The sequence below is a fragment of the Melanostigma gelatinosum genome (assembly GCF_949748355.1).
Source record: "Melanostigma gelatinosum genome assembly, chromosome: 5".
NCBI lineage: Eukaryota > Metazoa > Chordata > Actinopteri > Perciformes > Zoarcidae > Melanostigma > Melanostigma gelatinosum.
Window position 1 is genome coordinate 5829295 of NC_136638.1, and position 26938 is coordinate 5856232.

At 45.0% G+C, this 26938-nt stretch overlaps 1 protein-coding gene across 1 annotated transcript in view; it reads right to left on the minus strand.

Annotated features, from left to right (window-relative positions):
• The window catches only part of il1rapl2 (interleukin 1 receptor accessory protein-like 2), a gene marked incomplete at both ends in the record, with an annotated part of 337128 nt that overhangs the window by 35018 nt on the left and 275172 nt on the right, over window positions 1-26938 (minus strand). The window contains 1 exon segment of the mRNA XM_079268538.1: window positions 18441-18515. Within this exon segment, the coding sequence (XP_079124664.1) occupies window positions 18441-18515 (75 nt within the window).

Here is a 26938-nt window from a genome sequence, read left to right on the forward strand (position 1 = left end):
TGTCTCTCCCTATCTCTCCGTGTCTCTCCGTGTCTCTCCGTGTCTCTCCGTGTCTCTCCCTGTCTCTCCGTGTCTCTCCCTGTCTCTCCCTATCTCTCCGTGTCTCTCCGTGTCTCTCCGTGTCTCTCCGTGTCTCTCCGTGTCTCTCCCTGTCTCTCCCTGTCTCTCCGTGTCTCTCCGTGTCTCTCCCTGTCTCTCCCTATCTCTCCCTGTCTCTCCCTGTCTCTCCGTGTCTCTCCCTGTCTCTCCCTGTCTCTCCCTATCTCTCCGTGTCTCTCCGTGTCTCTCCGTGTCTCTCCGTGTCTCTCCCTGTCTCTCCGTGTCTCTCCGTGTCTCTCCGTGTCTCTCCCTGTCTCTCCCTATCTCTCCGTGTCTCTCCCTGTCTCTCCCTGTCTCTCCGTGTCTCTCCGTGTCTCTCCGTGTCTCTCCCTGTCTCTCCGTGTCTCTCCCTGTCTCTCCCTGTCTCTCCCTATCTCTCCGTGTCTCTCCCTGTCTCTCCCTGTCTCTCCGTGTCTCTCCCTGTCTCTCCCTGTCTCTCCCTATCTCTCCGTGTCTCTCCGTGTCTCTCCCTGTCTCTCCCTGTCTCTCCCTGTCTCTCCCTGTCTCTCCGTGTCTCTCCGTGTCTCTCCCTGTCTCTCCGTGTCTCTCCCTGTCTCTCCGTGTCTCTCCCTGTCTCTCCGTGTCTCTCCCTGTCTCTCCCGATCTCTCCGTGTCTCTCCGTGTCTCTCCGTGTCTCTCCGTGTCTCTCCGTGTCTCTCCGTGTCTCTCCCTGTCTCTCCCTGTCTCTCCGTGTCTCTCCCTGTCTCTCCCTGTCTCTCCCTATCTCTCCGTGTCTCTCCGTGTCTCTCCCTGTCTCTCCCTATCTCTCCGTGTCTCTCCGTGTCTCTCCGTGTCTCTCCGTGTCTCTCCCTGTCTCTCCGTGTCTCTCCCTGTCTCTCCGTGTCTCTCCCTGTCTCTCCCTATCTCTCCGTGTCTCTCCGTGTCTCTCCGTGTCTCTCCCTGTCTCTCCCTATCTCTCCCTGTCTCTCCGTGTCTCTCCCTGTCTCTCCGTGTCTCTCCCTGTCTCTCCCTGTCTCTCCCTATCTCTCCGTGTCTCTCCGTGTCTCTCCGTGTCTCTCCCTGTCTCTCCCTGTCTCTCCGTGTCTCTCCCTGTCTCTCCCTATCTCTCCGTGTCTCTCCGTGTCTCTCCGTGTCTCTCCCTGTCTCTCCCTATCTCTCCGTGTCTCTCCCTGTCTCTCCCTGTCTCTCCGTGTCTCTCCGTGTCTCTCCGTGTCTCTCCCTGTCTCTCCGTGTCTCTCCGTGTCTCTCCGTGTCTCTCCGTGTCTCTCCCTGTCTCTCCGTGTCTCTCCCTGTCTCTCCCTATCTCTCCGTGTCTCTCCGTGTCTCTCCGTGTCTCTCCGTGTCTCTCCCTGTCTCTCCGTGTCTCTCCGTGTCTCTCCCTATCTCTCCCTATCTCTCCGTGTCTCTCTGTGTCTCTCCGTGTCTCTCCCTGTCTCTCCGTGTCTCTCCGTGTCTCTCCGTGTCTCTCCGTGTCTCTCCCTGTCTCTCCCTGTCTCTCCGTGTCTCTCCCTGTCTCTCCGTGTCTCTCCCTGTCTCTCCCTATCTCTCCGTGTCTCTCCGTGTCTCTCCGTGTCTCTCCCTGTCTCTCCGTGTCTCTCCGTGTCTCTCCCTGTCTCTCCGTGTCTCTCCCTGTCTCTCCCTATCTCTCCGTGTCTCTCCGTGTCTCTCCGTGTCTCTCCGTGTCTCTCCGTGTCTCTCCGTGTCTCTCCCTGTCTCTCCGTGTCTCTCCGTGTCTCTCCGTGTCTCTCCCTGTCTCTCCGTGTCTCTCCCTGTCTCTCCCTGTCTCTCCGTGTCTCCCTGTCTCTCCCTGTCTCTCCGTGTCTCCCTGTCTCTCCGTGTCTCTCCCTGTCTCTCCGTGTCTCCCTGTCTCTCCGTGTCTCTCCGTGTCTCTCCCTGTCTCTCCGTGTCTCTCCGTGTCTCCCTGTCTCTCCGTGTCTCCCTGTCTCTCCGTGTCTCTCCCTGTCTCTCCGTGTCTCTCCCTGTCTCTCCCTGTCTCTCCCTGTCTCTCCGTGTCTCTCCCTGTCTCCTCCCTGTCTCCTCTCCTCCTTTTATTTCTTTCCCTTTTTGCTCTTTGCTGTCATTCCCCCTCTACGCCTCCTCAGTCTTTCCTCCCTTCTCTCCCTTGCCCTTATCATTCTCGTTGTCATCTCTTCTAGCCTTTGTCTCTATATGGCACAAGTAAACCCATGTCCTGATATGTTGCAAAGTGTCACACAGGGGGTACAAGGTGAAATAATCAAATTACTCAAGGAATACATCATTGTTAAACACTGTTGTGGCAGAATGAATAGAACAGTCAGGTGAAGGATTGTTGGAGAGAAGTAAGACAACCCTTAATGAGGGAAATGAATCACTGAAAACTGTTTTACACACACACACACACACACACACACACACACACACACACACACACACACACACACACACACACACACACACACACACACACACAGAATCCTATGGCCGTTGACTTGACAAGTCCATATGACAAGAAAGGGCCGAAGTTAATAGACTTTGACTGTGATACATTTTCATAATTCTGTCATCTGTGATTAGGGAATGAGCGTGTAGTACTAAATTAGGTTTAGGTAACAAAACTACTTTGTTAGGTTTTGGAAAGTATGTTTAATACTTAGGTTTAGGTCACAAAGCTATCTAGTTTAGGGAAGATTGTGTAACACTTCGTTAGGTTTAGGAAACGATTGTGTGAGGTGGATAGGTGGATAGTCCTACAGGACTAAGAGATGAAGTGATTCTGTAGGCCCTCTAGTTGACACGATGCCCGAACAAGGGGAGCAATGTCATTTCCTAAAGCCTAAATATTGTGTTGCTGACTTTTCCACCCATGGTTAGAAGTTGATGGTTACAGAACAGCCTCTTGTTACCTCACACATGGAAGAATGATCTCATCTGTTCCACGGAGACAGCTTTACAGATTTTACATTGAAATAAAATAAAAGATGACTGGTAATGGATTGGTATAATGAATGATTATGAGAGTAGACTTGTGGAGAAGCGTGCGTGCATGGCCTCCCTCTCCATTTGGACACATGGGCAGTAGAGTCGACTCTACAGTTTGGTAAACCCGTGTTTCTCATTTGAGAAGTTTAGTTCACTTCCATTCTTACAGTTTTTACCTGCACAGATGTGATTCTGTTTTATTTTTTCTAACAACCCGAAGAGTTTTATGTCCAACCAAGTCTTGGAAGTGGTCCAACTGCCAATCAGCATGCTATATGCGTACCGGGGGCCCGATGGGACAGCCTGCCACAGGAGGTGTGCGAGTGAATGAAAGACTAAAAGCAGTAGAAAACTAGCAAATCTATATTTCAGTGGAGACTGAGATCATCTTCACATCACTCTCACACACACACACACACACACACACACACACACACACACACACACACACACACACACACACCTCTAAACCTGAAACAGACTGTGTCCATCTGTCTCTCCCTGTTACTGTCTCCCTCTCGCTCTCTCTCACACACACACACACACACACACACACACACACACACACACACACACACACACACACACACACACACACACACACACACACACACACACACACACACACGTATATCTAATACGTCTCTGTCCATCTGCTCATTTAAAAGCACACACAGTGTGTGTGTGTGTGTGTGTGTGTGTGGACCAGGTATGGGGTGTATGGGGGTTGTCTTGGTAACAGCTGATTTTTGGGTCTTGGGCTCCAAGGGAGCACAGCTGCACATGGCAACACAGATGGTGCCACACACACATGCATGCGTACACAGACACACACACACACTGAGGCCAAATACGCAGATACAGACGTGCACGTCGACACTCTCAGGCCACACACACACACACACACACATCCACGTGTCTGTAAGTGGGCAGCTCAGCTGTAACCTGGGAGGCTGTTCACTCTGTCATCTGGTCTATTTACACACATCCTGCCTCCAACAAATGATTCCTTTTTCATTTTGAATCCCTGCTATTTTTGGGGAAGCCGTGTACGCCGCCGTCACACTGCTCCAAAGTCACGTCCTTTGTGCCAACGACAGCTTTCAGGTTTCAGAATCCTTGAGTTTTTGAAATGATTTGTTTTCTGTCTTTGTTGAAAGTGGTGATGCTTTTGTGCCGTCCTGTAAATCACTCTGTCGTTCATACTGTGTGTTGTGCTGTGACGTCATTACCATTGTTTAGAAAATGGTGAGGTTCTGTTTGAGGTGCACGCCTGACATGCTGAATGTATCAAGGTCTGTGTAGAACAACGATTTCCCCATGAAAGCCCAACGAAGCACTGGGTAACAACGTTGTTGTGTGCTGCCTGACAGATAATCTGAATATGGTTTCAGCTTTTTCTCAAAAGAATTGTATCACAATTTGTCATATTTGCTTACTTGCTGAAAGTTACACGAGAAGATCGATACCAATCCCGTGTCTGTGCTTTTAACTAGAGCCAGGAGTCATAAGTTAAAGCTGGAGTGCTGAACGTTTGTCGCCCCCTTCTGGCAGTGGGAGTAATAACACTGTCAACGCCACTGGATTGTTTGTCCTTTTTTTTCTTCCTAACGCCAACTTTATTTCTTGATCTGAAGCATCCACTCTACCATGTCGTGGACCCCTTCTTAGTACTCTTGTCTGCTGCTCCATCGCTGTGGTGTCTCCTTCCCTTCCTGCCCCTTTAAGCTCCGGCTTGTTGATGTAAAACACATCGCATGGGGTGTTTGTCAGCGCGAGGAAGTCTCCACAGACACCAGGCACCACAACTCCATTACACGGCGATACCTTTACCTGACGGTGATAGGCTCCATCGGTATTGTGTGAACTTGTTTGGCAAGGGCTTGATTGTAACAGACGTTAATTTGAATGTGAAGCTCTTGTATTCCAGCTCAGGGAGAATGGAAACAGGGAGAAACAGCCAGCTTGTCTGTATCCAAAAACCCCAATCAATGGCTCTCTAATCAACACATTGTATCTCCCTTTCTCTGTTTGTTTTTTTATCCGTACACAAACGAAAACATAAAGTGACAAATTGTGCTTTCAGGAGAGTTACTGCTGCATCTAAAGAGGCGTTGGTGAGCCAGGCTAGTTCTTTATGCTAAGCTAAACTGAGCAACTGCCCACTGTAGCTCCTCAGTTGCTGAGGCTCGCAGGGGACATAAAGAGACATTACAAACACTACAAAAACTAAAATGAACGATGAATTATATCTTAAATGAGTATTGTTTGTAATGATCATAAAATGTTGACTCTAACCAATAAGATTTGGCAATATTTATTCAAATTTTTGTTGGGATTTAATGCCCAGAAGTCAGTAAATCAGGCTAAACAGATGGAATGTCTCTCACAGTGTTTGTGAGCGGATATAAGTTTTCTTTTTGTGTACTGTACATGTTCCAGACATCTTGTGTACAAAGCTGCTGTATTTGTCTTTTATCTTTTCAGACGATCCATATTTGCAATAACATTTCGAAATGGAAGAAAAAGTGACAGCAAGAAACCAGGTGATGATTTTTCTTTCCTACATGGTTTAGAAAAGAGTTCACATGATGAAATCACACTGAAGTACTGATGCACACACACACACACACACACACACGCACACACACACACACACACGGCAGCTGTCCAATACAAAGCCAATATATACCGCTTGAAATTGCTGTTGCAACTGAAGTTATTGAACATCATGACGATATTAAAAGAAGGAAACAAGTTTAAAAGTTTCAGCTGATTTAGAATGGTTTCATAATAAACTTTGATACATGTTACATGTTTACAGTGATATGAAATCCTCCAGAGAGTCCTGTGCAGATCTTCAATGTAATTTGACATTACAATTCCACTGGAGTAGTATTTAATAAATATGAGATGGATAATCACTTCCGGAAATGCCAAGGCTCAATTTCCCGTCTGACAGGAAATGAAGCTGCCACAAAGTTCGGAAGAGAAGTATTTTTATTATTCTGAATAAACCAAATATTTTCGCTGACTATCTGACTTTATCTATCTTTTGAGCCTTCGCCCCCCTCCTCGTCTTAATTCATCACCACGGAGACACACCCACACACACACACACACACACATACGCACACACACACACACACACACACACACACACACACACACACACACACACACACACACACACACACACACACACACACCCTGATTCCCACAGAATTAATAACTCTCCCAGGAAAGTAATAAAAGAAAATCCAGCCTTCCTCGTCGTCCATATTTGGCCATTTCCTGACAGCTCTAATTAACCAAGTCCTTTATGCTTCTATAGCTGACATTTGATTGGCTGGGGGGCTGGCCTCGATAAGAACTGTTTTAAATTAACAGATGAAATTAGATTGGAGATTACTGCAGATATGCTTGACAAGGTTAATTAAATGACCAGTCACGAGGGGCTTGTTTTAAATCCGATGTCACCGACACATTCACAGCTGATACCGTTCGCCACGCCGGAGTTTTCTCCCAGTTTTCCAAAGTATAGCTCCGAGTGTCTTTATAGCAAATGTAAATCATTGGCATGTTCATTTTAACATCGTGACTTGATTACCATGAACTCACAGGACGATCTGTGATTAGCCTCAGGAGAGCTGCGACAGCGTCAGACTTGACAGGAAGTCGGTATCTTGCTGTATGGCACCAAACAGGGAAAGGAGCAGGTGCATTGTTTTGAATTCACAATGTGTACTCGCAGCCATCAACGTTTTCATTGATTCTTATTTTCCTTTTTAAACCATGAAACAAACAATATGGCAACGAACAAAATGCCAAACTCAAGGCTTCAAAACGGCAGTCCACAAACCAATGGGTGAGCCACGACGACGACGTCCACTTCTTCTCTACACTCTACAAGTAAGATCAATATTCACTTTCCATTTGGGTCCCTACCATCTCTGGCTCTTTAGCTTCCAGATGCTCCAATACGTTTACAAGCTAGTTGCTGACTTCGTTTGTCATTAATGCTCCTTACACAGAGGTTATCAGAGCCTTTCGGCTAAAAACTGCTCCCTGCTGCTGCTGGAGATGAGGTCGATGACATCATTGAGACTGAATCCATACAGATACGTTTGCTGTCTGAGAGAAAAAAAACAAGACACTAAAACGATGTGTGGCGCTTAAGAGTAGGCTTAAGACTTTCCTCTTCTATAACTATTATAGTCAGGGCTACCTCATTTGGCTAGTTTTTCCAGTTTTCAGACATGAAGGTCCAAGGACAGAGGGTACCGTGTGCTGTGCAGATTGTAAAGCCCTCTTAGCCAAATTCATGGTTTGTGATAATTGGCTATAAAATAAAATGAAGTTGAAATAGTGAGGCAGGCAGTCACTGTTCTGAGGTGTTTCAATTATTGTGTTCCCTATTTGTGTACAAACAAGGTTGGCTAAAATATTAGCAATCCCTAACGCAGTTTAATACGACATGACCAAACAGCCACAAAACAATGACCATGGGGTTGAATCTCATATAACACACACCTGGCTTTACATAGATAACATTAACTGCAGGATTCTTACATTACTTTGCATTAGATTGTCAAGGTGTACCTAATAACGTGATAACAGATTCTATTGGAGTCAGAGTTTCTAATTCATGGCAACTTTGAGTTTATGGGCTGCTTAATGTCCAAACATTACATCGGTGTGTCGAGGCAGAGGCCCTTGGTACCCGCAGTCCTGCACAGGTAAATAATCACCAGCCGCCACTGGAGTTTAGACAGACGAAGATGAATAAAAATGATAGGAATGAGCAGATGGTTGTGGCCTTGAGGGTGGTTGACTGTGAGCTGAATAAAGAAGCAAGAATCCACAGTTAAAATGAGGATGGAGAAAAGAAAAAAGCAAGTGAGCCCACATGAGGTTCCGAGTGCTAATCGTTTTGGTCTCAGTGGGTGTGTGTTGGGGGGTTTCATGACAGAACTGGGTGGCAGGTGATGGCTGACTGACAGCTGTTACCCGAGGGTCCCAAACCATCCAATAGTGTTCTACTTCTCCGGCTCGGGGCCAATGGTTAACAAAGTAGACTAAAAGAAGGATTGCAAATTACATTTTGGACAATTTAGATTCTGTGCGTGATCTCAGTGATTCAATGTAGCATTCCCAGCAGGACAGCTGCAGGTGCTGTAGACTGGAGAGGGTTGTTACAAAGTTATGCTGGTTGCTTTTACATGTTATGTTACCAGAAATTCTAGGCAAGGTCTAAACTATCTGGATGACTATCTGACTGAATATAAACACAGAAGGTAGCCAAGTGGAATGGCTATTGAAGCGTATAGATCTACTTCCAGACAACTTGCTAGCGAACTAAACGAGCTGCCTGTTCATCGGAAAACACTGGCTGGTTTCCATGTGTGACATTTAGTTGGTAATAGCTCAGTCAGAGCACGAGGAAGTTGTTTTATAGATGACTGTCTTCCAAATAACTTCAACAGAACTCACTGACCCAAAATCAGTCCCTATTTACTGTGCACGGTATTTACTGTTTGCCATTTTATTAGAGTGTCCGAAGTGTGAAAATGTATCCCGTATGTTGTTGTGTCAAAACATCCACCATGGAACGAGTCCATACCTTCTGCTAACAACCCACCATGCAATGCTCTGCATTCCACAGAGATGTCAGTGGTCTGAGACTCTACAGCTCTCAGTGATGACGCAAACATTTGAATGATTTGTAAATGTCAAGAATTTCAATTAACTGCTCAATATGAAGTAAATTACTTCGTGTCCATTGTAGAGGGAGTAGTGAATGGGTTAATGAGGGAGTGGCTTTGTACACAGCTGTGCAACAGCTAGTTAACCAGTAAACTATTATAAGGGAATGGGAGTAACAGCAACATCCTGCTAGACCAGTTTCCCAAATTTTTTTCTGGGGACCGACTTCCTAAAAATGAAAAACCATAACCACTTCACAATAGACCTTATAAATCATGAGGAGAGCAACTTTGTATGTATCTGAACTCTCCTGACCATTTCACTGCCATTGTCCCATCACCGTATATTATCTTAAAATAGGTCAACCAGCCATTTCGAAGAGATATACCTTTGATACATCACATTTATGCAGGTGTCATCTCATCAGCAAAACAAACAGAATGTACCTGGCATACTAGATTCAATGTTATAAGTAGGCTACAATTATCATAACAATACGGACACCAAGGCTGCCTCAAGTGGCCCAAAGCTGCACTGCGGATATAAATGTAAAATGAAAGTTTGGCAACCCAAACAGAATGTCCTGCAACCCACCTGTGGTCCCACCCCTGTCTTTGGGATAATGCACGAGACAAGAAACTGAAACGTTACCTGAAGAAACTGCTGGTTTTCCTGCAGTCACTGCGCTACAGTGGTTTTTATTAATGCAGAGGAATTGGCAGCTCGTTTTGTTAGCTGGCAAATTGCCTCAGATGTAGACTGGATTTATGGAACTCGCAACAAAATCTAATCCAAGGGTTGTGTTTTCTTTTGTTCACATTCTATGTAAATTGGAAGGCGTGTGGAGGCTTTCACTGCTTTCCTGTTATACTTATTTTGCCAAAGTCTTCCTTTCTCTGAATCAATGCCCTTACTCTGAAAGACCATTCGAATTAAACCCAGTTTTGAAAATTCAAGAATTTTCCCTAAAAAGTACCTTTGCGGAAACCTGTTTTGAAGCAACTCCAGAAACATTATTGGCCTTCAGAGTTGTGCACAAACCTGCTGCACATCCCTGGCTTGAGGCCACTGAACCCTTTCTTCAAGCCAGCTAAGCTGAGCAGTGCTGTCTATTGTAACAGCGGAGTGAGTGTCAGAGACCTCTTGACCTCCATCACTCATCTAAAGGTAACAGAAACAAACTCTACCACTTAAGATCCCTCTTTGGCATCTCCCTTCTTGCTCCACGCTCCCACAGCAGTTCAATGTGTGAAAGTGTTAAGAGCGCTCAAAAAAAGAAGTGCTGCCCTCAGAGACCAAACGCCCACATGTGCCGAAGATTGCACAGACGTCCACATGTAATGAGTGAACGCACAGACGGAGAGACAGACAGAAGCTACACGGAGACTGTGTGCGTGATCAAGGTGTACAAAGAGCTTTCATCTGCTTATCTTATTCTCTGTCTATTATTCTATTCTATTTTTTAACATGCACTCGTTTTACACACAGTTGTGTTGTTGTCAAATGGACTTTAGGCCAGCTGGACAAATAACGCCCAAGAAGAAAGAATTGTTCAACTCATTCACATTTGACAAGGATTAAAAAGACAGAAAGTTCTGTTCATGCATTAAAACCCATTACGCTTCTCTAAATGAATGAATCAGTGAGTCCCAGTCAGGCAGGGCCTCGGGATGATCAGCAGCAGGAAGTCTGAATTCACCCACAACCAGGGAAAGCTACGGACTTTCAGAAACTCTCCGGAGAAGTGGAGGATTATAAAATGACTTCACTTTACACAAGTACATCAGAATATTCTTCATACATATATTTGATGAAAGGGTGGGTCACAGCGGTTTTCTCTACAGCAGGCAAACAAAAGCAGAAACCACTTCGCTTTAAGGACTTAGAGCTTGAAAGACCTTAAACGAATGAAGGAACACATTACTGGGTTTAGAAGCACTCAGACCTCATTATGGACGTTGTTTTAAGTTCAGTCTGAATTTATTTCGCTCTGTGGAGATTGTGGCTGAGATAACTGAGACAATGTTCACATGATATTGGGAATTCTTTCACTCTTTGCGATTGAGCAATCTTGTAAAAAAGTTTTACAATAAACTCACGTGCATTAAATCGAACAAAACATCGCGAATATATGAATAAGTCATATTATATTCTGTAGACGAGGAACTAGTCGAGCCTTACGCACACGTTGCATGGCAGAGATCCAACTGCAGTCATTAATCATTTCAGTGCCCCACACACACACACACACACACACACACACACACACACACACACACACACACACACACACACACACACACACACACACACACACTGAGCGAGAAAGGGTTCGTGGTTAGGTAGATTTTCAAAGGGAATTTCTACTTAATAAAAATCCAATTCTGGCTCCACAGGATCCTTCTCCCACAGAGAGAGTGAGAGTTTGAAGAAGAGAGAGAAAGAGAGGAGAGCCAGCAGGGGAAATAATTAGACAGTGATGGAGACGCAGGGATCACAGTGTACCAAACAGCGGGGACTCGTGTTTTTGTTAGGACAGCGGATTTTTGGTACAAAAAAAACCCGACACATATTCTGAAAAGCTCGTCCATTTGGAAAGCCTTGTATGTCTGTCTGTGGTTTCTCACATTAGATTCACTGGTTAATTATGAGATAACCAAGACACGACTGATCTATTCTATGTTGAGGCTCTGAATGAAACATCTGTCCAGCATCATTTCCCCATTGATGACCCTTGTTGTTTTTGACGTTTCCATAAGTCATGGTGACTTCACGAGGAGGTCGATTTACCACCAGAAACCGCAGGTGTCTCTAAATACACCTCCAATAAAGTCTTAAGGATTGTTGCTTCAAGGAAATAGACTTTGGTGCGCAACATGAGGCGGCCATCGCGGGAAAAGATATATGATTATAATTATGATGGTTGGACCAAAATCCATCTGTCCGCCCATCAAATTATGGAACACATAATCCACTGCACATTCACATCCCAGCATGCTTTTGACAGAGTCGGATACAGAGCAGCAGCGCTTGGACTGGCAGCTGTCTAACACGTGTGTGTGAAGCCACATCCTCTGGCTGGAGGACTCACACCAGCCGCTGTGCCATCCTAAAGTCGAAGACCTGTCCTCCATTAGGAGCCGCTGTGTCGGAAACCGCTGAAGCTTTGGAGGAGGCTCTGAAAAGCACGTTCTCTCCCACACAGAGGACATACGACTCCACAGAGTCACAGCAAGTCAACGCATCAACATGGAGAAGCTTTTCTACCCATTCCTGCGGTGTGATCCACCTCTCCTCTACATGTGACAAAAACACCGTTTATCCACAACAAAGCTCGACTCACTACTTCTGTGGTGCTGTATTGTATTGTGAAGATCCACAATGTAGTATATTTATTCATCTGTTTCCAAAGCAAAAGAACACAGCTCTCCACGTCAACACACAGCCAGTCTCTTGAAGATACTTATTCTTGGTTTACAGTTTGAATGTTTTAAAGCTGCAGTAACAAAATGTTCATATTAACAATGGCTCAAGTAACTTTGTGCAATCTCAAAGTAGTTACTCATGGTGAATTATCACCAGACGCTTTCCCCCCTCGTCCTTCAGCTCAATGTTTTGTCTTCATTGCTCACATTTGTCTTGTTTTCTGTCAAATCATGTCTCTGAATGTTCTCACCAACCTTGTTTCCAGCAGCAGCAGGAAGCTGTTGTTAGCTGTGTCCTGCCGATATACACGGTGGAGTATTTAGCAGTTAAAGAGTAAGATACAAAGAGCTTGAATTAGATGAAATATCGGCCTTTCCATTCATCACGTGATCAGAATCACGCCTCATAATCAACGCTGATGCTGCTCCTGGTTGGGAAAAAGTCAGCTGTTTTCCAACACTTCCCCCACAACTTTAAAAGCTGATAATAGGCTCGTTGGAGATGAGACAGTCACCGGCAATCACCGCACAGTGCATGCGGTTAGATTGGTTCTTGATCCCGACTTGCTCTGACGTCATGAACATGTGGTCAACCTCACGAGAGCAAAGTGTTTCACAGACAGACATCACGCAAGTTTCCACACAAACATACATTTACAAACACACAAAAATAACTCCGAACAAGGTCTGTAAACTACAAGTAGCCTACAGATCAGATCGAACAGGAAGTAACTGTTTCTCTGACTTCCTGTTTATTCTTTGAAGGCAGCTGAAAACTGCCCGACTTGACCGCAGCCCCCTGCTGCTGTTCCCTGCTGCTGTTCCCTGCTGCTGCTGTTCCCTGCTGCTGCTGTTCCCTGCTGCTGCTGTTCCCTGCTGCTGTTCCCTGCTGCTGTTCCCTGCTGCTGCTGTTCCCTGCTGCTGCTGTTCCCTGCTGCTGCTGTTCCCTGCTGCTGTTCCCTGCTGCTGCTGTTCCCTGCTGCTGCTGTTCCCTGCTGCTGCTGTTCCCTGCTGCTGTTCCCTGCTGCTGCTGTTCCCTGCTGCTGCTGTTCCCTGCTGCTGTTCCCTGCTGCTGCTGTTCCCTGCTGCTGCTGTTCCCTGCTGTTGTTCCCTGCTGCTGTTCCCTGCTGCTGCTGTTCCCTGCCGCTGTTCCCTGCTGCTGTTCCCTGCTGCTGCTGTTCCCTGCTGCTGCTGTTCCCTGCTGCTGTTACCTGCTGCTGCTGTTACCTGCTGCTGCTGTTCCCTGCTGCTGCTGTTCCCTGCTGCTGCTGTTCCCTGCTGCTGCTGTTCCTTGCTACTGTTACCTGCTGCTGCTGTTCCCTGCTGCTGCTGTTCCCTGCTGCTCTTCCCTGCTCTCGTCTACTTTCCAGGCGAGGCGCAGTTCATCTGGAACGAGCCGAATGTCTTTGATGTGTTTGCAGCTTGTCATGCTGCCCCAACGTAGATAAACAAATCCACCAATTCTGGCGAGATGAATAAATGACGAATATTCTAAATATAGAGTACACTTAAAAAGACATAGCATTTTTTGGTGGGCCTTTCCTTTCGGTGGCTAAAATACGTTTTGCGGATGTCCGTCCTCGTCCAAACACCACCTCTGTCGGTAAAACACTCTGGATAAGCACCTCATACAACCACTTAAAAACATCCAAACTTTAAGGTGACGGCCTCACCTCCATCAGACACCTTCCAATCTCTCCATCAGTCCCTCCTTCTCAATCAAGGTTGCTGTTTACCATATGTAGGAGGCCGCCAGCCGACAAATGACAGCGAGGGCCAAAGAAAGAACAGATTCCATTTTTGATGGTGCTTTCGTTGCGGATCGATCATCCTCTCACCTGTGATTATTTTCTCGGTCCCTTCAACGCTCTCAGCTCTCACTGTCCCTCTGTCCTCTCACTCTCTTTTCTCTCTCAACAGCCCATTCGTCTGACGGCACCAGGAAAGGTTTCTGTGTGTGAGTTTGCACATGAGTCTGACAGCAAACACCGTGTGCTTTGTGACGTGTTGTGTGTGAACTGAGAGCGTGATGGAGACAGAAACAGTGTGTGTATTGACAGTGATAAAGAGGCACCTCAGATACTCCAACATTACAAAGGTCTGTGTGTGTGTGTGTGTGTGTGTCCTTCCTTACCTCCTAGCTCCCTTTCCTAATTTGCCCTGACTTATTTCTTCCTGGTTTCTTCTTATCTTCTCCCACCCCACCTTTCTTCTTCCTCCATCTCTTCCACCCCTTCATTGTTTCTTACTTTCATCCATTCCTTGCTAATTCCTCCTCCATTTTCTTTCACATCTCATTTCCTCTCTCTCTCCTTCTTCTACTTAAGGGGAGCTCTCTCTAAATTTATATTTTTCGCCATTCTTCAGTTTTTCCTCTCCCCCCAACCTCCTTCTTTCTTTCTTTCTTTCTTTCTTTCTCCATCTTCTTTCCCCCCAACTTCTGCTTCTCTTTCCCCTCGATCCATCTTTGACCTTCTCACTTAAGTTCATTTGCTTTGAAGCACCATGTATTCAGGCTTTATCTTGTAGACAAGGTTTTTTTTATCATCTTAACTATAGGCAAGCGGGAAATAACTCAATAAATGATTGATATTATTTGTATTTTTGGAGATAATTTGACACTTTGAAGCCATTGTGCTGCATCATTCTGCTCTGAATTACACGTCTGAGGATGACTAACAACTGCAGACACAACCAGGATGGAAATCTGCAATATAAAGACCTCAGCGGCTTTCATTCCACACTGCACCCCTCACCACCTCACGTTATCTCCCCGTGACAGTTTGAAAGGGAATAATGACGCGACGCATCACCACTTTAAGACACATGAATGAAGGGACCGACTGAGCCGAGAGAGGAAGACAAAGGCCTGCTTTGAGAGATAGCGAGCGGTGAAGGGAGGACAGGCGGACGGAAGGGAAGTGAGATAGAGGCAGACACCTCGCAGGGACAGAGGGAGACAGACGTAGGGAGATAAATGCGACGGGTGAGGAAGAAGACAGAGACGGACAGAGGAAGAGAGACGAGAGGGGAGGAAGAGGAGGAGACAGAAAGCCTGCCTCTTTATCTTGCCCTGCCTTTCACAGCCAGCCGCATCCTGGCACATGATACTGCTGTGAGTGTGTGAGTGTGTGTGTGAGTGTGTGCGTGTGTGTGTGGGTGAGTGTGTGTGTGTGAGTGTGTGCGTGTGTGAGTGTGTGTGAGTGTGTGAATTGCTTGTATGGACTAAGGCTGCAACTAATGAATATTTTCACTCAAAATCAATCAATCTAAAATGTCTCCAATGACCTTGTTGATTATTTAGTCTCATATCATGAAATGGTAAATGTCAACGGTGGCTTTAAGGAGTGTGATGTTTGGTTTTCATAAATGACTAAATAATGTAATAGAAATCTAGTTGATGAGGAGATGATACTCCCAGTCCTGGTCTAAAGGTAGCGTTTGCAATCGGTCTACTCTGAAGCCTCGATCGTTGCTGTTGTAATCAATGTCCAAATCATTTTTCTTTAAATGTATGGATGACATGAGACAGGTGACAATTGGCAGTCGGTTTTCTGTGCGTTTGCATCACTCTGGTCTCAACATTCACGTTCATTCTCACTCTCTAGTCCACGTTCATCGGTCATCTTTGTCGCTTCTGTTCTTCTGGCTCACACTAAAACAAAATGCCTTCACATTTTATTTGTCACTTCTGCTCCAAATGTATTTGTCATTGAACACAGCATTGAAGTAATAATAAGAAACAGATATGACACAGTGAGACTGAAATCAATCACATTTAGATCATGTACCGTATTTATTGTCGCCCGCCGTTAGACTTTCTCAGCTGCTGTTGGAGCTGATAGTGTTGTGTTGGCGTTACACACTGACACACTTCTGACAGCACACAGTTGTAAAGGCAGAACGTTACAGGGGACGTGCAAATACATCCTGAAGCACGTTGTTCTCTCCTCAGTATTCCATTTAACAGGAAGTGTTAATACTCATATCATGAATCAATCTTTAATTAAAGCTGTTTTTGTAAGTCTGTTGCCTGTAGCCCACATCATTGAAATAACAATGAGATGAATGAATTGTGTTTATAGCCCACAGCATTGTAAAATATTGGAACAAGCAGAGGAAAGAATGAGGAAAAGACCAATGAAACAAAAGGGACCAACAGCTAAAAATGAACAGGTGGAAGAAGAAGAAGAAGAAGAAGAAGAAGAAGAAGAAGAAGAAGAAGAAGAAGAAGAAGAAGAAGAAGAAGAAGAAGAAGAAGAGAACAACATAGCTGTGGCTGCTGGTGTAAATCTCCCCCGGGTTAAAACAAGATGATCGTTAAAAAATGTACCGCAGGGTCACACTGTGACTGTGTGAGTGAGAGTGTGTACTTGGTGTACAGCTGCTATTGCTGTGGATGATTGTGTGTGTGGTTGGTTGATGTGGAGGGGGGGGGGGGGGGGGGGGTTGCGGAGCCCATTAAAAGGTGTCCCCGCTGCAATCAGTGTACAGAGGCCTTGGGGCCTATTTGTTACTACATCAATCTGGAGTTAATGGAAACACACAACGCACAAACACACACGCATCGTGCACGCATCCAAACCCATTTCTGCCGACAGTGCTAACATTGTCAGAGAGAGCGCTGAACAGCGGGACACACACACATGCACTTGTGAACACGCCAACATGGACACACACACACACAGCTGGCGAGGAAGCCAGCCAACCAGGCACACAACACACACACACACACACACACACACACACACACACACACACACTGTGTAGCATAAGCAAATCCCAGTGAGGTCCCTTCATATTTTGAATTCCATCACTTTATCAGAGTGCTAAAATGATGTTTTTGAGCTTGATGTAAGCTGCCAATCCACACTTCCTTTACTTCTGAAAATGACTAAATGACTACATTTGAAAAAGTCATGGTTTTGACTATCGGGTAGTTCTCATCCGCAGATAAGGCGGAGCAGTAGCGAGTCCTGTGCGGGCTACGCAAGTGTTTGTTTAGGCACAAAGTAAATTGGATCGAGTGCATGTCTGCTCATGAGTCACTGTTAATCGCTGAGTAGAGGAGATGAAAGAACAAAAAACGCAGCAGGACAGGGACGGGTAGAGCGAAGACAGCCGGAGAGCAGGAGGCCAGCAGAGCGCTCACTTTCAACTGTGTGACCCAGGTCACCACATCCCCACCAGCTGCGGGCCTGCTGCTCTGTGCATGAACCTGAGTTCCCTACAGACTACGTCTCTGCAGGGTCCAGTAAAGTACATCTTCACCAAGACCTCCCTCATGAGAGACCACTGCAAAGGAGGTCAGCCGACACAGTCAGAAGGCTCTACTGCCGGCCGTGCGCCCAGTAGAACGACGTCCTTATTGGACGATTGCACACCTCATGATTTATGTCCAATGCCAATGTTCAGTGGCGATGCAGTAAGTAGCGTGACCTTTATATAGAGTGTGTGTTCCGTCACATACTTGCATTTAATCACGCCTTACTTTAACATACTAGGCCGTAGCCATGATCCTTCCCCAACCCAACCAATACTCTGGTCTGGTGCTAATGTGCTTAATCTGGGGGCCAAAAAAGGCTTTTTTGGATGTTTAGAATGAATGGGGCTCCCACCATGGAGCATGGTACCCAGCTCTCTTCACATGTCCATGCTCTTTATATCAATCCATTATAGTTGTGAATAAACATGGTTAATTGAGTGAACTTAAGAGCACGCTGCTGTAGTTCATACAACGTTTTAACATATGCTGTTCTGAGCGCTTGGTGTCTACCATAATGCATTTGACATCAGTCAGTTGCCAAACACTGAGGAAGAAGTGCTAGCATCAGTGCTGAAGAGACAAAAGCAAAGAGCGGCACTCACAGAATCACTATGGACAGAAAATCACAATCATCAAAGCTGTGCAGCTTTGGCACGGCGAAGAAGAAGCACTTCTCCCATGCACAGGGTTAAGGTGGAATTCAATTTGTGCATTGAAGGCTTTTGGTGTCTCTTTATAGCCTCCACGAGAGGACTCCCATTAACCCCCCTGCATCAAGCAGCAGTCCAGCTTTAGTGTTAATTTATACCTGAAAGTCACACTCCAGTGGCACTTGCGCTGTCGTGAAAGGGCAGAAATTGTCCGTGGTAGCGTCCCAATAGTGCACACACACACATGAGGAAACACCACAGAGATGAACACGTTCCACCAAAGATTGCAACAGCGTTTTAAAGGACGAGGACCTTAAGGACGACCATTCCAACCTAAGAATGAAGAGATAGAGAAGAGCTGTTGGTCCTTACCAGGCGTGGTTTCTATCACCGTGTCTTGTCTCTCGGGGGGGAAAAGGACCTTGGGAGGCTGGGTGGTCTGTAGAGCTGTGAGAGAGATGGAAAGAGATACATGTAACAGGCTGATCATTCCCACGTATCAATCTCCAATCTAAACATACACAAAGGTAAAGAAGAAGACCCCCTTCATATCTCAGCGCACACACACATTCATCACATCCATCCTACTATCAATATGTATTCTATATAGATCATTGAGAACAGGTCTGGGGAAACTCAAATATTTCTGACCAAATACCTCAATATCGATATTGTGACGAAATTGTAGGGTTGACCATTGGTACTTTCACGACACATTTTCTTCATAATGATTTTGATAACTAATCATCAGTAAGGGTAAAGGTACATGAGAGAGATCTGGTCGATTCTGAAAATCAAATCACTTTACTGTGATGCAGCATTTAAAACCAGGACGAGACAAGACTATATTATGGTATCCAAAATAAGAACATATTTACTCTCATGTCACAGTATCGATATACAAGCGACATATTGCCCAGCCCTAGTTAGAGCACTCTGTGGGTACTTTCTTCACTGTAGCAATCTGCTGTATGTCAAGAAGGAAGTCTTTTTTCAATCAAAATCCCAACAGCTTTACTGAATGCAAGAGCATTTTTGTCATCTGAAGCGGGAGGATGAGGACAGACAGCGCTAGAGTAAAGACAAGAGAGAGACATACTAAAAGGGAGGACATTTGGGGTTTTCCCGGAAAAACGCTTGCAATGTGTCTGTAAATCTCCACAGCACAAGATTTCATACGGAAACACTGGGACCTTTGCCATCAATCGGTCACTGTACCCTGCAGTGTCACACAGCCAAATATAAAGAGTCGCATTGACTTTCACACCCACGAGATCCTCAGCCACAGAGGCAGGTCAGCGCGCAGCTCGTCTCACCTCATGATTCCTTTTTGTCTCTTGCAGACAAACAGGTTGACTGAACTCTGATGACCAGCAGACAGACACTCTCCGCTTCCACCTGAAGCACCAATCTCAATCTCACCTCACTGGATTCTGGACACCAATGCTCTCTGCTGTCCAACACCTTTTCTCCTCACCGCCTCTGAGTTTCTAATAATCCCCTGAAGTGTCTCAGTATCCCCATTCTTCTCTGAAGGCTGTGTTATTACACCTCGTGCAATTTGTTCTGTCTTAGATGAAGAAGTTAATATCTGGTGTCAACCAATTCCCTACGATCATCTGATGATCGAATATTGGTGACGAAACAAGACACATGAAATGGACGCAGTAGTGAAGATGATTGGTGTTTTGTTGTATGTTCAATGAACTGATGAGCCCACACTGTGAAAGAGCAAAACTAATGGGATAAGGCTGACTCAAAACAGCCCATAATACACGATGTCCATGCTAGCAGTGCAGCTTCAGGGCCCCTGTCTGTCGGCCAGCGGCTTCACAACTTTGGTCCAGGTTGAAATAACTCTACATCGACATGATAGTTTGCCAAAGAAATGTCATTCGTGGTTTCCAGAGGATGAATCCTTGGCAATTTCCTGCCTTTATGTATCGAGCACACACGTTTACCATTAAATGTAGTACAGACATTCACGTTACCTTTCAGGATGAATTCTAATATCAGGTGATATGAGGAGCCTAACCTTTAAAGGAGCAGCCATTGTCCTTCACCCATAATGATGGGTGAGTATCTCCTGACTCTGATGAAATATTGGTCCACTCGTAATAGCATTTCCTGTATTTGTCCAACACTGACAACCATGGGAACAAAGCTCAGGACTGTTGGACCGGACAGCGGTGAGACTGATTTGACCATCAGTTTCCAGCAACAAAGTCACTGTGAGTCTACCCGCCGAGCACCAAGCAGCAGGGAGGCAGAGTTAGCACATAGCTGGCAAACATGGTGGAGAATTCAAAGCCAGATGTTTCCCTCAGGAGTGGGTGGAGACCGAAAGAGAGCTTAAAGGACTCACATTCATCAGGTGGATACAAACCCATTCAAATGAATACTGATGTTGCTCTGTTTGCTTGTATGTTGGTATCAGAAGTGAGCACAGTGTGCTTCCACACTTAGAACTCTTTCATTACTCTGATTTTCAGTGGAACCAAGAATCAAGCGTCATGTTTTTGGTTCTTGTTCCACCTTGTATCCCAGTAACCGTGTCAACACCGCTATCATTCCATCCCTCTCTCCGGACCTCTGATAAGACTGATAGTTTCATTTGCATTCTGAAGGGACCGCTGCTCTCCCTTGAGATGAATGAGACAACCCTTCACCTCTCCTGCTCTGTCCTCTATTCACACCCTATATCTTTACTTTCCTCTGCTCTCTCACTTATTCTCTTACTATCACGGCAGGCCTTTGGTTGATACCCTGTATATCTGCTATATACAGTGGAAATGTTTAATTACACGGCAGAACATAATGCGATACTTTCTTCATGGCTTGAAGCCGGGTTTAGTGTATCATTCTTGAAAGTTATAAATGCTTGTTGATGTGGACATTTCCATGTCTATGTCTACATGTGACAGAGAAAGTGCCATCAGGTTAACGGCATCGGCCGACTTCAACAAAAACAGTCCAAGAAAGTGACGATTCACAGGAAGTAAACGCAGGAACCAAATCAGCTCCCTTTAATGTGTCTTTGTGGTTCTGCTGCTGTGGTTCTGCTGCAGCTGATGAAGCAGACATGTTATGCACAGCCACAGCGTGACGTGAGGCAAGAAGCCTGCGTGCAACGAGACAACAATGAGTCAGAGCAAAGGACAAAGTCAACTCCTGCATGTGATCTATATCCTAACCGTGCAAACTGACCAGGAAAACAAATTACAGGGGATATTAATCTAGCATCTCGAACTTAAAGGTGTGTGTGCATACGAGTCATCAGATATGAACTTATATGAGTGCAAGGAAGTTGAGGAAGTCATTTGAGTGACCTCTCTGTGATTTAGGAGCGCGTCGCTGCTATCTGAATCGTCCTGATCTGATCGTTTTCAGCTCACCGGGTGCTCCAAGTAGATTAAAACAAACATGGTCCTGTTGCGCTCTTTATCTCCTCAGATGGAATTAACCCCGTTTGTGTGTCCGACCATATGTGACCTTTTTCACATTTCGAAATCTCACGACAGTAAGAGGCACAACATCGGGAACAAAAGAACAGAAGAGGACATTTGTTAACATTCAAAATAATAATTCAAATGATATCCTTTTATTCTTCATGATGTTCATCATTCCAGCAGTGTGGATTATAATCGTGTGTACTGCGAATGGAATGACCTCTTCATGGATCACTTCATTGTGTCCCTTTGCTGCTTTCTGTCCAGTGAAATGAGCAAACACGTCCTATCTCATCTGACCTCATACACTCTTCACTTTGTTTTATTTAGAGCTGGTTTGAGACACATTTTGTATAAACTCATAAGGGCTGTCATAGAAAGAAAGCTGTGCACTAAGCTGGGAAAGTACAGGTGCTGTAGCTCTGAACGTATTTAGTGAGAGTTGTGATTATGAGCCTGATAATGAAAAACAGGGTCAGTGATGGTTTAGGTTCACGAACTAAGACATGTTTCTTTCTTTGCATGTTTCAGGTCTAGCACACGTGTCGGATTATTTCTGTCCCCAAAAAATGATTTGCCGAAGCAGAAAGTTCTGAAAAGAATTTGCAATATTTTCCTAAATGTTTGCTGACTTGCAGTCTTCTTTCCTGCATTTTGCAGGTACATGACTCAAAGTATTGCTACATAAACTACTAGTGTAGCCCAGATTGTACCTTTAAAGGGACACTTTGTTACTTTTGAAAAAAGACATAATCCTTTCTTTAAAAAATGAAAAGTTGAATTCATTTGCATTTTTCTTGTATAATTCAATGCAATCAGGGTTTTGCTGCTACAGCCTTACTTGGTCTATTACCTGTAGCACATGGTGCTAGCTACCTACTGCCTTTCAACGGAAATTATTGTCGGTTTGCCGACTCTTAGACACTTTATATGTATTATTGGCAGTGGCGGCTGGTCAATAGAGGGCCATGGGGCATGGCCCCACCATGAGCCACACAAAAAAAAAAAAAAATTATAATAATCATAAATTATACAAATTGTCAATATTTGTGTTTTTGAAGTATGGAATGTACCCAGTAATGTGTGTAAAATATGATATCTGGAGTTGGAGTTCTGCGGCTCTTTGAGCCAAATGTGTAAGTCCGTTGGATTCCATAGACACTTTACTGCGACCAGCACATTTCCAAGCTTTTTGGCCAAAATGGTGTACACACTGAATAACTATATGTATACACATATATATATATATATATATATATATATATATATATATATATATATATATATATATATATATATATATATATATATATACACTGCGACTTGTTCTCCACAAACTAAGCACACACCTTTACCTTTGACTTCAGTAAAGAAATACTCAAAGTCCATATTTTGTTGAAAATTCTACACTGTCAGTCTCTTTTTTTAACACAGGCTGACATTTTTGAGGGCTAACAGCAAACTCACATCTCCCGTAAGCTCAGTGGCAACACATTGCAGTGACGCTGCTGCTCACATACGTTCATTAACATACGTAAATTGAGAAGAAAAAAAACAACAAAAGTCGCCTTCAAAATAAAAGCAATGCAGCTCTATTCTGTGCATGATGTAGACTTATTTACGCTTTATTCCTAATTTCCCAATGACCTCCCGCAGGCCGGTCGGCAACAGCTCGGCTGTACAATGTCGGCTGTACAATGCCCAGGTCTGCTTTAGATTAAAGGTCCGTCCGGGTTGGGGATGTCTGAACTCTTTAGTACACCTTGTATTGTTGTATTCAGCAAATACGTAACGGGACAAATTCAGGTTACCGTGTCCTTCAGGCAAAAGCGGTCTGAACAAATTTCCAATTTTTTTTAAATGCAGCAATGTTTTTCAACAATAGGTTTCATTTTATCGGACAAAGGTGAACAACTGGTAGTGAACACGCATAAAAGACTTGTGTTTGAATTGCCAGCTGGTTTCATCACAGATTCTCTTTCTCTGGCCTTGTGAGCACAATCAACCCGGTGAGACGGGCAACCCCTCGTTACTAAGATCCACGGGTTTTACGTCAGTCTCTCTCAGAGGAGCAAACTATTTGAAAATCTGTAGAATTGGCGTGAAGTAAGTGTGTGTGTGTGCGTGTGTGTGTGTGCGATCAATGGGCCTGGTGCAAGCGCTCTCTCTCTCTCACACACACACACACCCCCACACACACACACACACACACACACACACACACACCTACACACACACACACACACACACACACACACACACACACACACACACACACACACACACACACACACACACACACAGGCCTTTGCATTGTAGATCGTTATCACAGAGGCCATCTGCTCCGGAGCAATGCCACTCTGGAGGGACACCCTGACGGCGGAAACAAGCGCTCTCCCTTAACTCTGCGCATAGAGCTGAGTGATTGAAGACATGAATTAAAAATGAAGGGCTCTGCAGGGAGGGGAGCAGCTTCTGCAGAGGAAGGAGAACAACACTTGATGAGCTCGGATGTGACAGGTAGCAGGCGAGCAAATTGAAAAGGCTAAAGCGCACAGAACTGGCACTTTGAAATGTTCCAAGAGGCTGCAACACCAGAATGTAATATATTACAAGGTCCTGCAGACAGAATACCACCTGCTCATGTATTTGGTTTGTTAAAGCCAAGAAAATGTATATAATAAAGTGCAAATCTAGCAAGGGAAGGATGTCAATGCCTGTCTTTTAAAATACTTCTTCTACCTCTTGATCATTTCGGAAATATTCCTTCAAACTGCAATCAAAGAAGTGTGCTGGACTCATCTCATAAAGGTGAGAAACTCAAAGCTGTGCAGCTCTAAGACTTATTGATAAGTTGCTTTAAATGATGAATCTAAACCTGCAAGTTTTCCTCGGTGGCTTTTGAAAACGGATAAAAGAAGAGTGTGACTGCTTTAAGTCGCAGAAGAACTCTCAACTTCAATTCATGTCATACAGCATCATATCATAAGAGAAGTGACACTTTTCGTACAGAGCAGGTCTAGACCGCTCTCTCTCTTCTGAAGAAACAAATGTAGCTCGTCTTTTAGTTTCATCAAAACATGAATATATTAAATGTAACAATGAAAAGCTTCCGCAGCAGAATCTCCAAATGGATTCTCTCATTTAAAAGCTAATTTCATCAGACGGGAATGCACTTAATGCATGAAAGTGCAATCCGGGCGCGCCGATGAGTCTCAATAGAAGGTAAAACGCTCTTCCGACGATCACGATGAAAAGAATCCATTTGGCTGTGTGACCCCAGAGACCTCTCTCCATTTCACCGGCTCAAACACTCCCACGGGCACATGTGAAGTGACACCGGCACACTGTGAGAGCAGCACAAAGAAACGGCAATGAAAGAGGGACTCCAGCCCAGATGAATAGGCAAGAAGTAGATATGATTCATACAGTGTGGGCCAACTACAGCCTGAAGAGGCACAGCAGGAAGCGCTGCCGCTCTGTCTTCAAGCCGCCACCACCTCAGCAGAGAGTGTAGTTAGCCATTGTAATTAGTTGATTTAAATCAGTTCAGGGACGCTTACCTAAATGCTGCTGGTCCCACCGACAGCATGGATGGGAACGCTCACTATTTCCAGTGGGGAGGGGGGGGGGCCTCAACTACCCGTGGAGACTCAGCTAATTATCTTCCTCCGATCTGTAGGCTATGGACCTCTCTCTCTCTCTCTCTCTCTCTCTCTCTCTCTCTCTCTCTCTCTCTCTCTCTCTCTCTCTCTCTCTCTCTCTCTCTCTCTCTCTCTCTCTCTCTCTCTCTCTCATTCACTGAGCCTCATGTCGAGCAGGTGGAATAACTTGTCGAGACATTAAAGTGGCAAGAAAAAAACCTAAACTTTTACGTACTTTCTTTAAAGGCAGAAATTCAACACACACACACACCTACACACACACACACACACACACACACAATTTTTTTTATGCCTACTAGTTCTTCTATTATAGCTTGTTTTAACGATGTTTTTTTACTATGTTGGCTCTGTGGCACTCTGTACTCAAAATGCATTATTATTATTATTATTATTATTATTATTATTATTTATTAGCCCACTTCAGCCAAACTTAATTGCAAGTGAAAACAAGGTTGAAAAGTATCGTTCTGTTACTGGTGTTCATCACAGTGTAGAGACCGGCTTCCTGGCTCTTTGACCCGTCATTGGATTTGTAATGTGATCTCAGGTGCAGCAGCTTTTATTCTACCTTTAAATGAAGACTTGTGCTTGTGGGTCCCACCCTGTCAGGCTGTTCAATAAGAAAATGTGCAAACGCTTCAAACGTGCAATAATATCTTTTACATGCCACTTCTTTTTTTTTGATTTTATGGATAAGTAACTTCTATTTGTTGCTACTTCACATATAATGCTTTTTAAAATCTGTCTATGTTATACCATAGCGTGTGTGTTTGTGAATGTGCACTGCTGGTTGGTGAAGTGGCAGTTCGGAGCGTTCCGCCATCGTTCTGGAGAACTGTTGGTCGCTGGTTGACTCCAGGGAAGTGAAGAGAAGTGCAGTTGTAGCGCTAGTACCCAGCATGCAGCAGTGAAAGAGCTGCGGCCTGTAAAGGCCTGCTGTGGACAACGTGCTCCAGTCAGCAGGGCCCTGAAGCTCCGCCCCCACCGCTGCGCTATCGCTGGTTTATTTCAATTGTATTAATATTGAGCGCGTCCAAACTGCATCAACTTCGACTTGGACTGCACTTCACTGGGACCCCAGCAACACAGCTGCCTTGCTTTAGAGACTTTGTACAGATGTTTGGCACTTCAGGGCAACCTTGACCTTCAATGGTCCTCGTGCAGCTTTAAAACAGAAAGGTGAGTCGGGGCCAAAACGTTGAAGACGATGACAAACGCGTGTCGTGACATTGACCAAGAAGTGTGGTCTGTGTGTGTGTCTGGTGAGAGGTGATAAGACCTTTCATAATGAGCTTGTTCCTTCCACCATCAGTCAACGCACTGTCGCCATCTGGGGCATATTCAATCATTAATACATTTTTCACTTACACACATAGACGTTAACAGGGACAGAGGAGCGAGAGCGAATGAACACTGAAAATGATTGAGCAGGGTCTAGACAGTGACAAAGGCTCTCTTTCCCACGCACACACACACACACACCTACACACACCTACACGCACGCACTTCCTGTCAGCGGCGAGGTCACACTCGGTCATTTAACTGTACCTTTACATGCCACCCTTGTCACATGCACACACACCTTCATCCTCCGCCATTACTCCGTGAGCTTTCTAAATTAAATATCACTTCATTTCCTGGGAGGAGAGCTTAAATGATAGGAAACATCCATCTCTCTCTGTCTCCCACGCCTCTCAATTCATTTAATTCTGATCTTTTTTCTAGTAAAAGTGAACCGGACGCACGGTGTAAATGA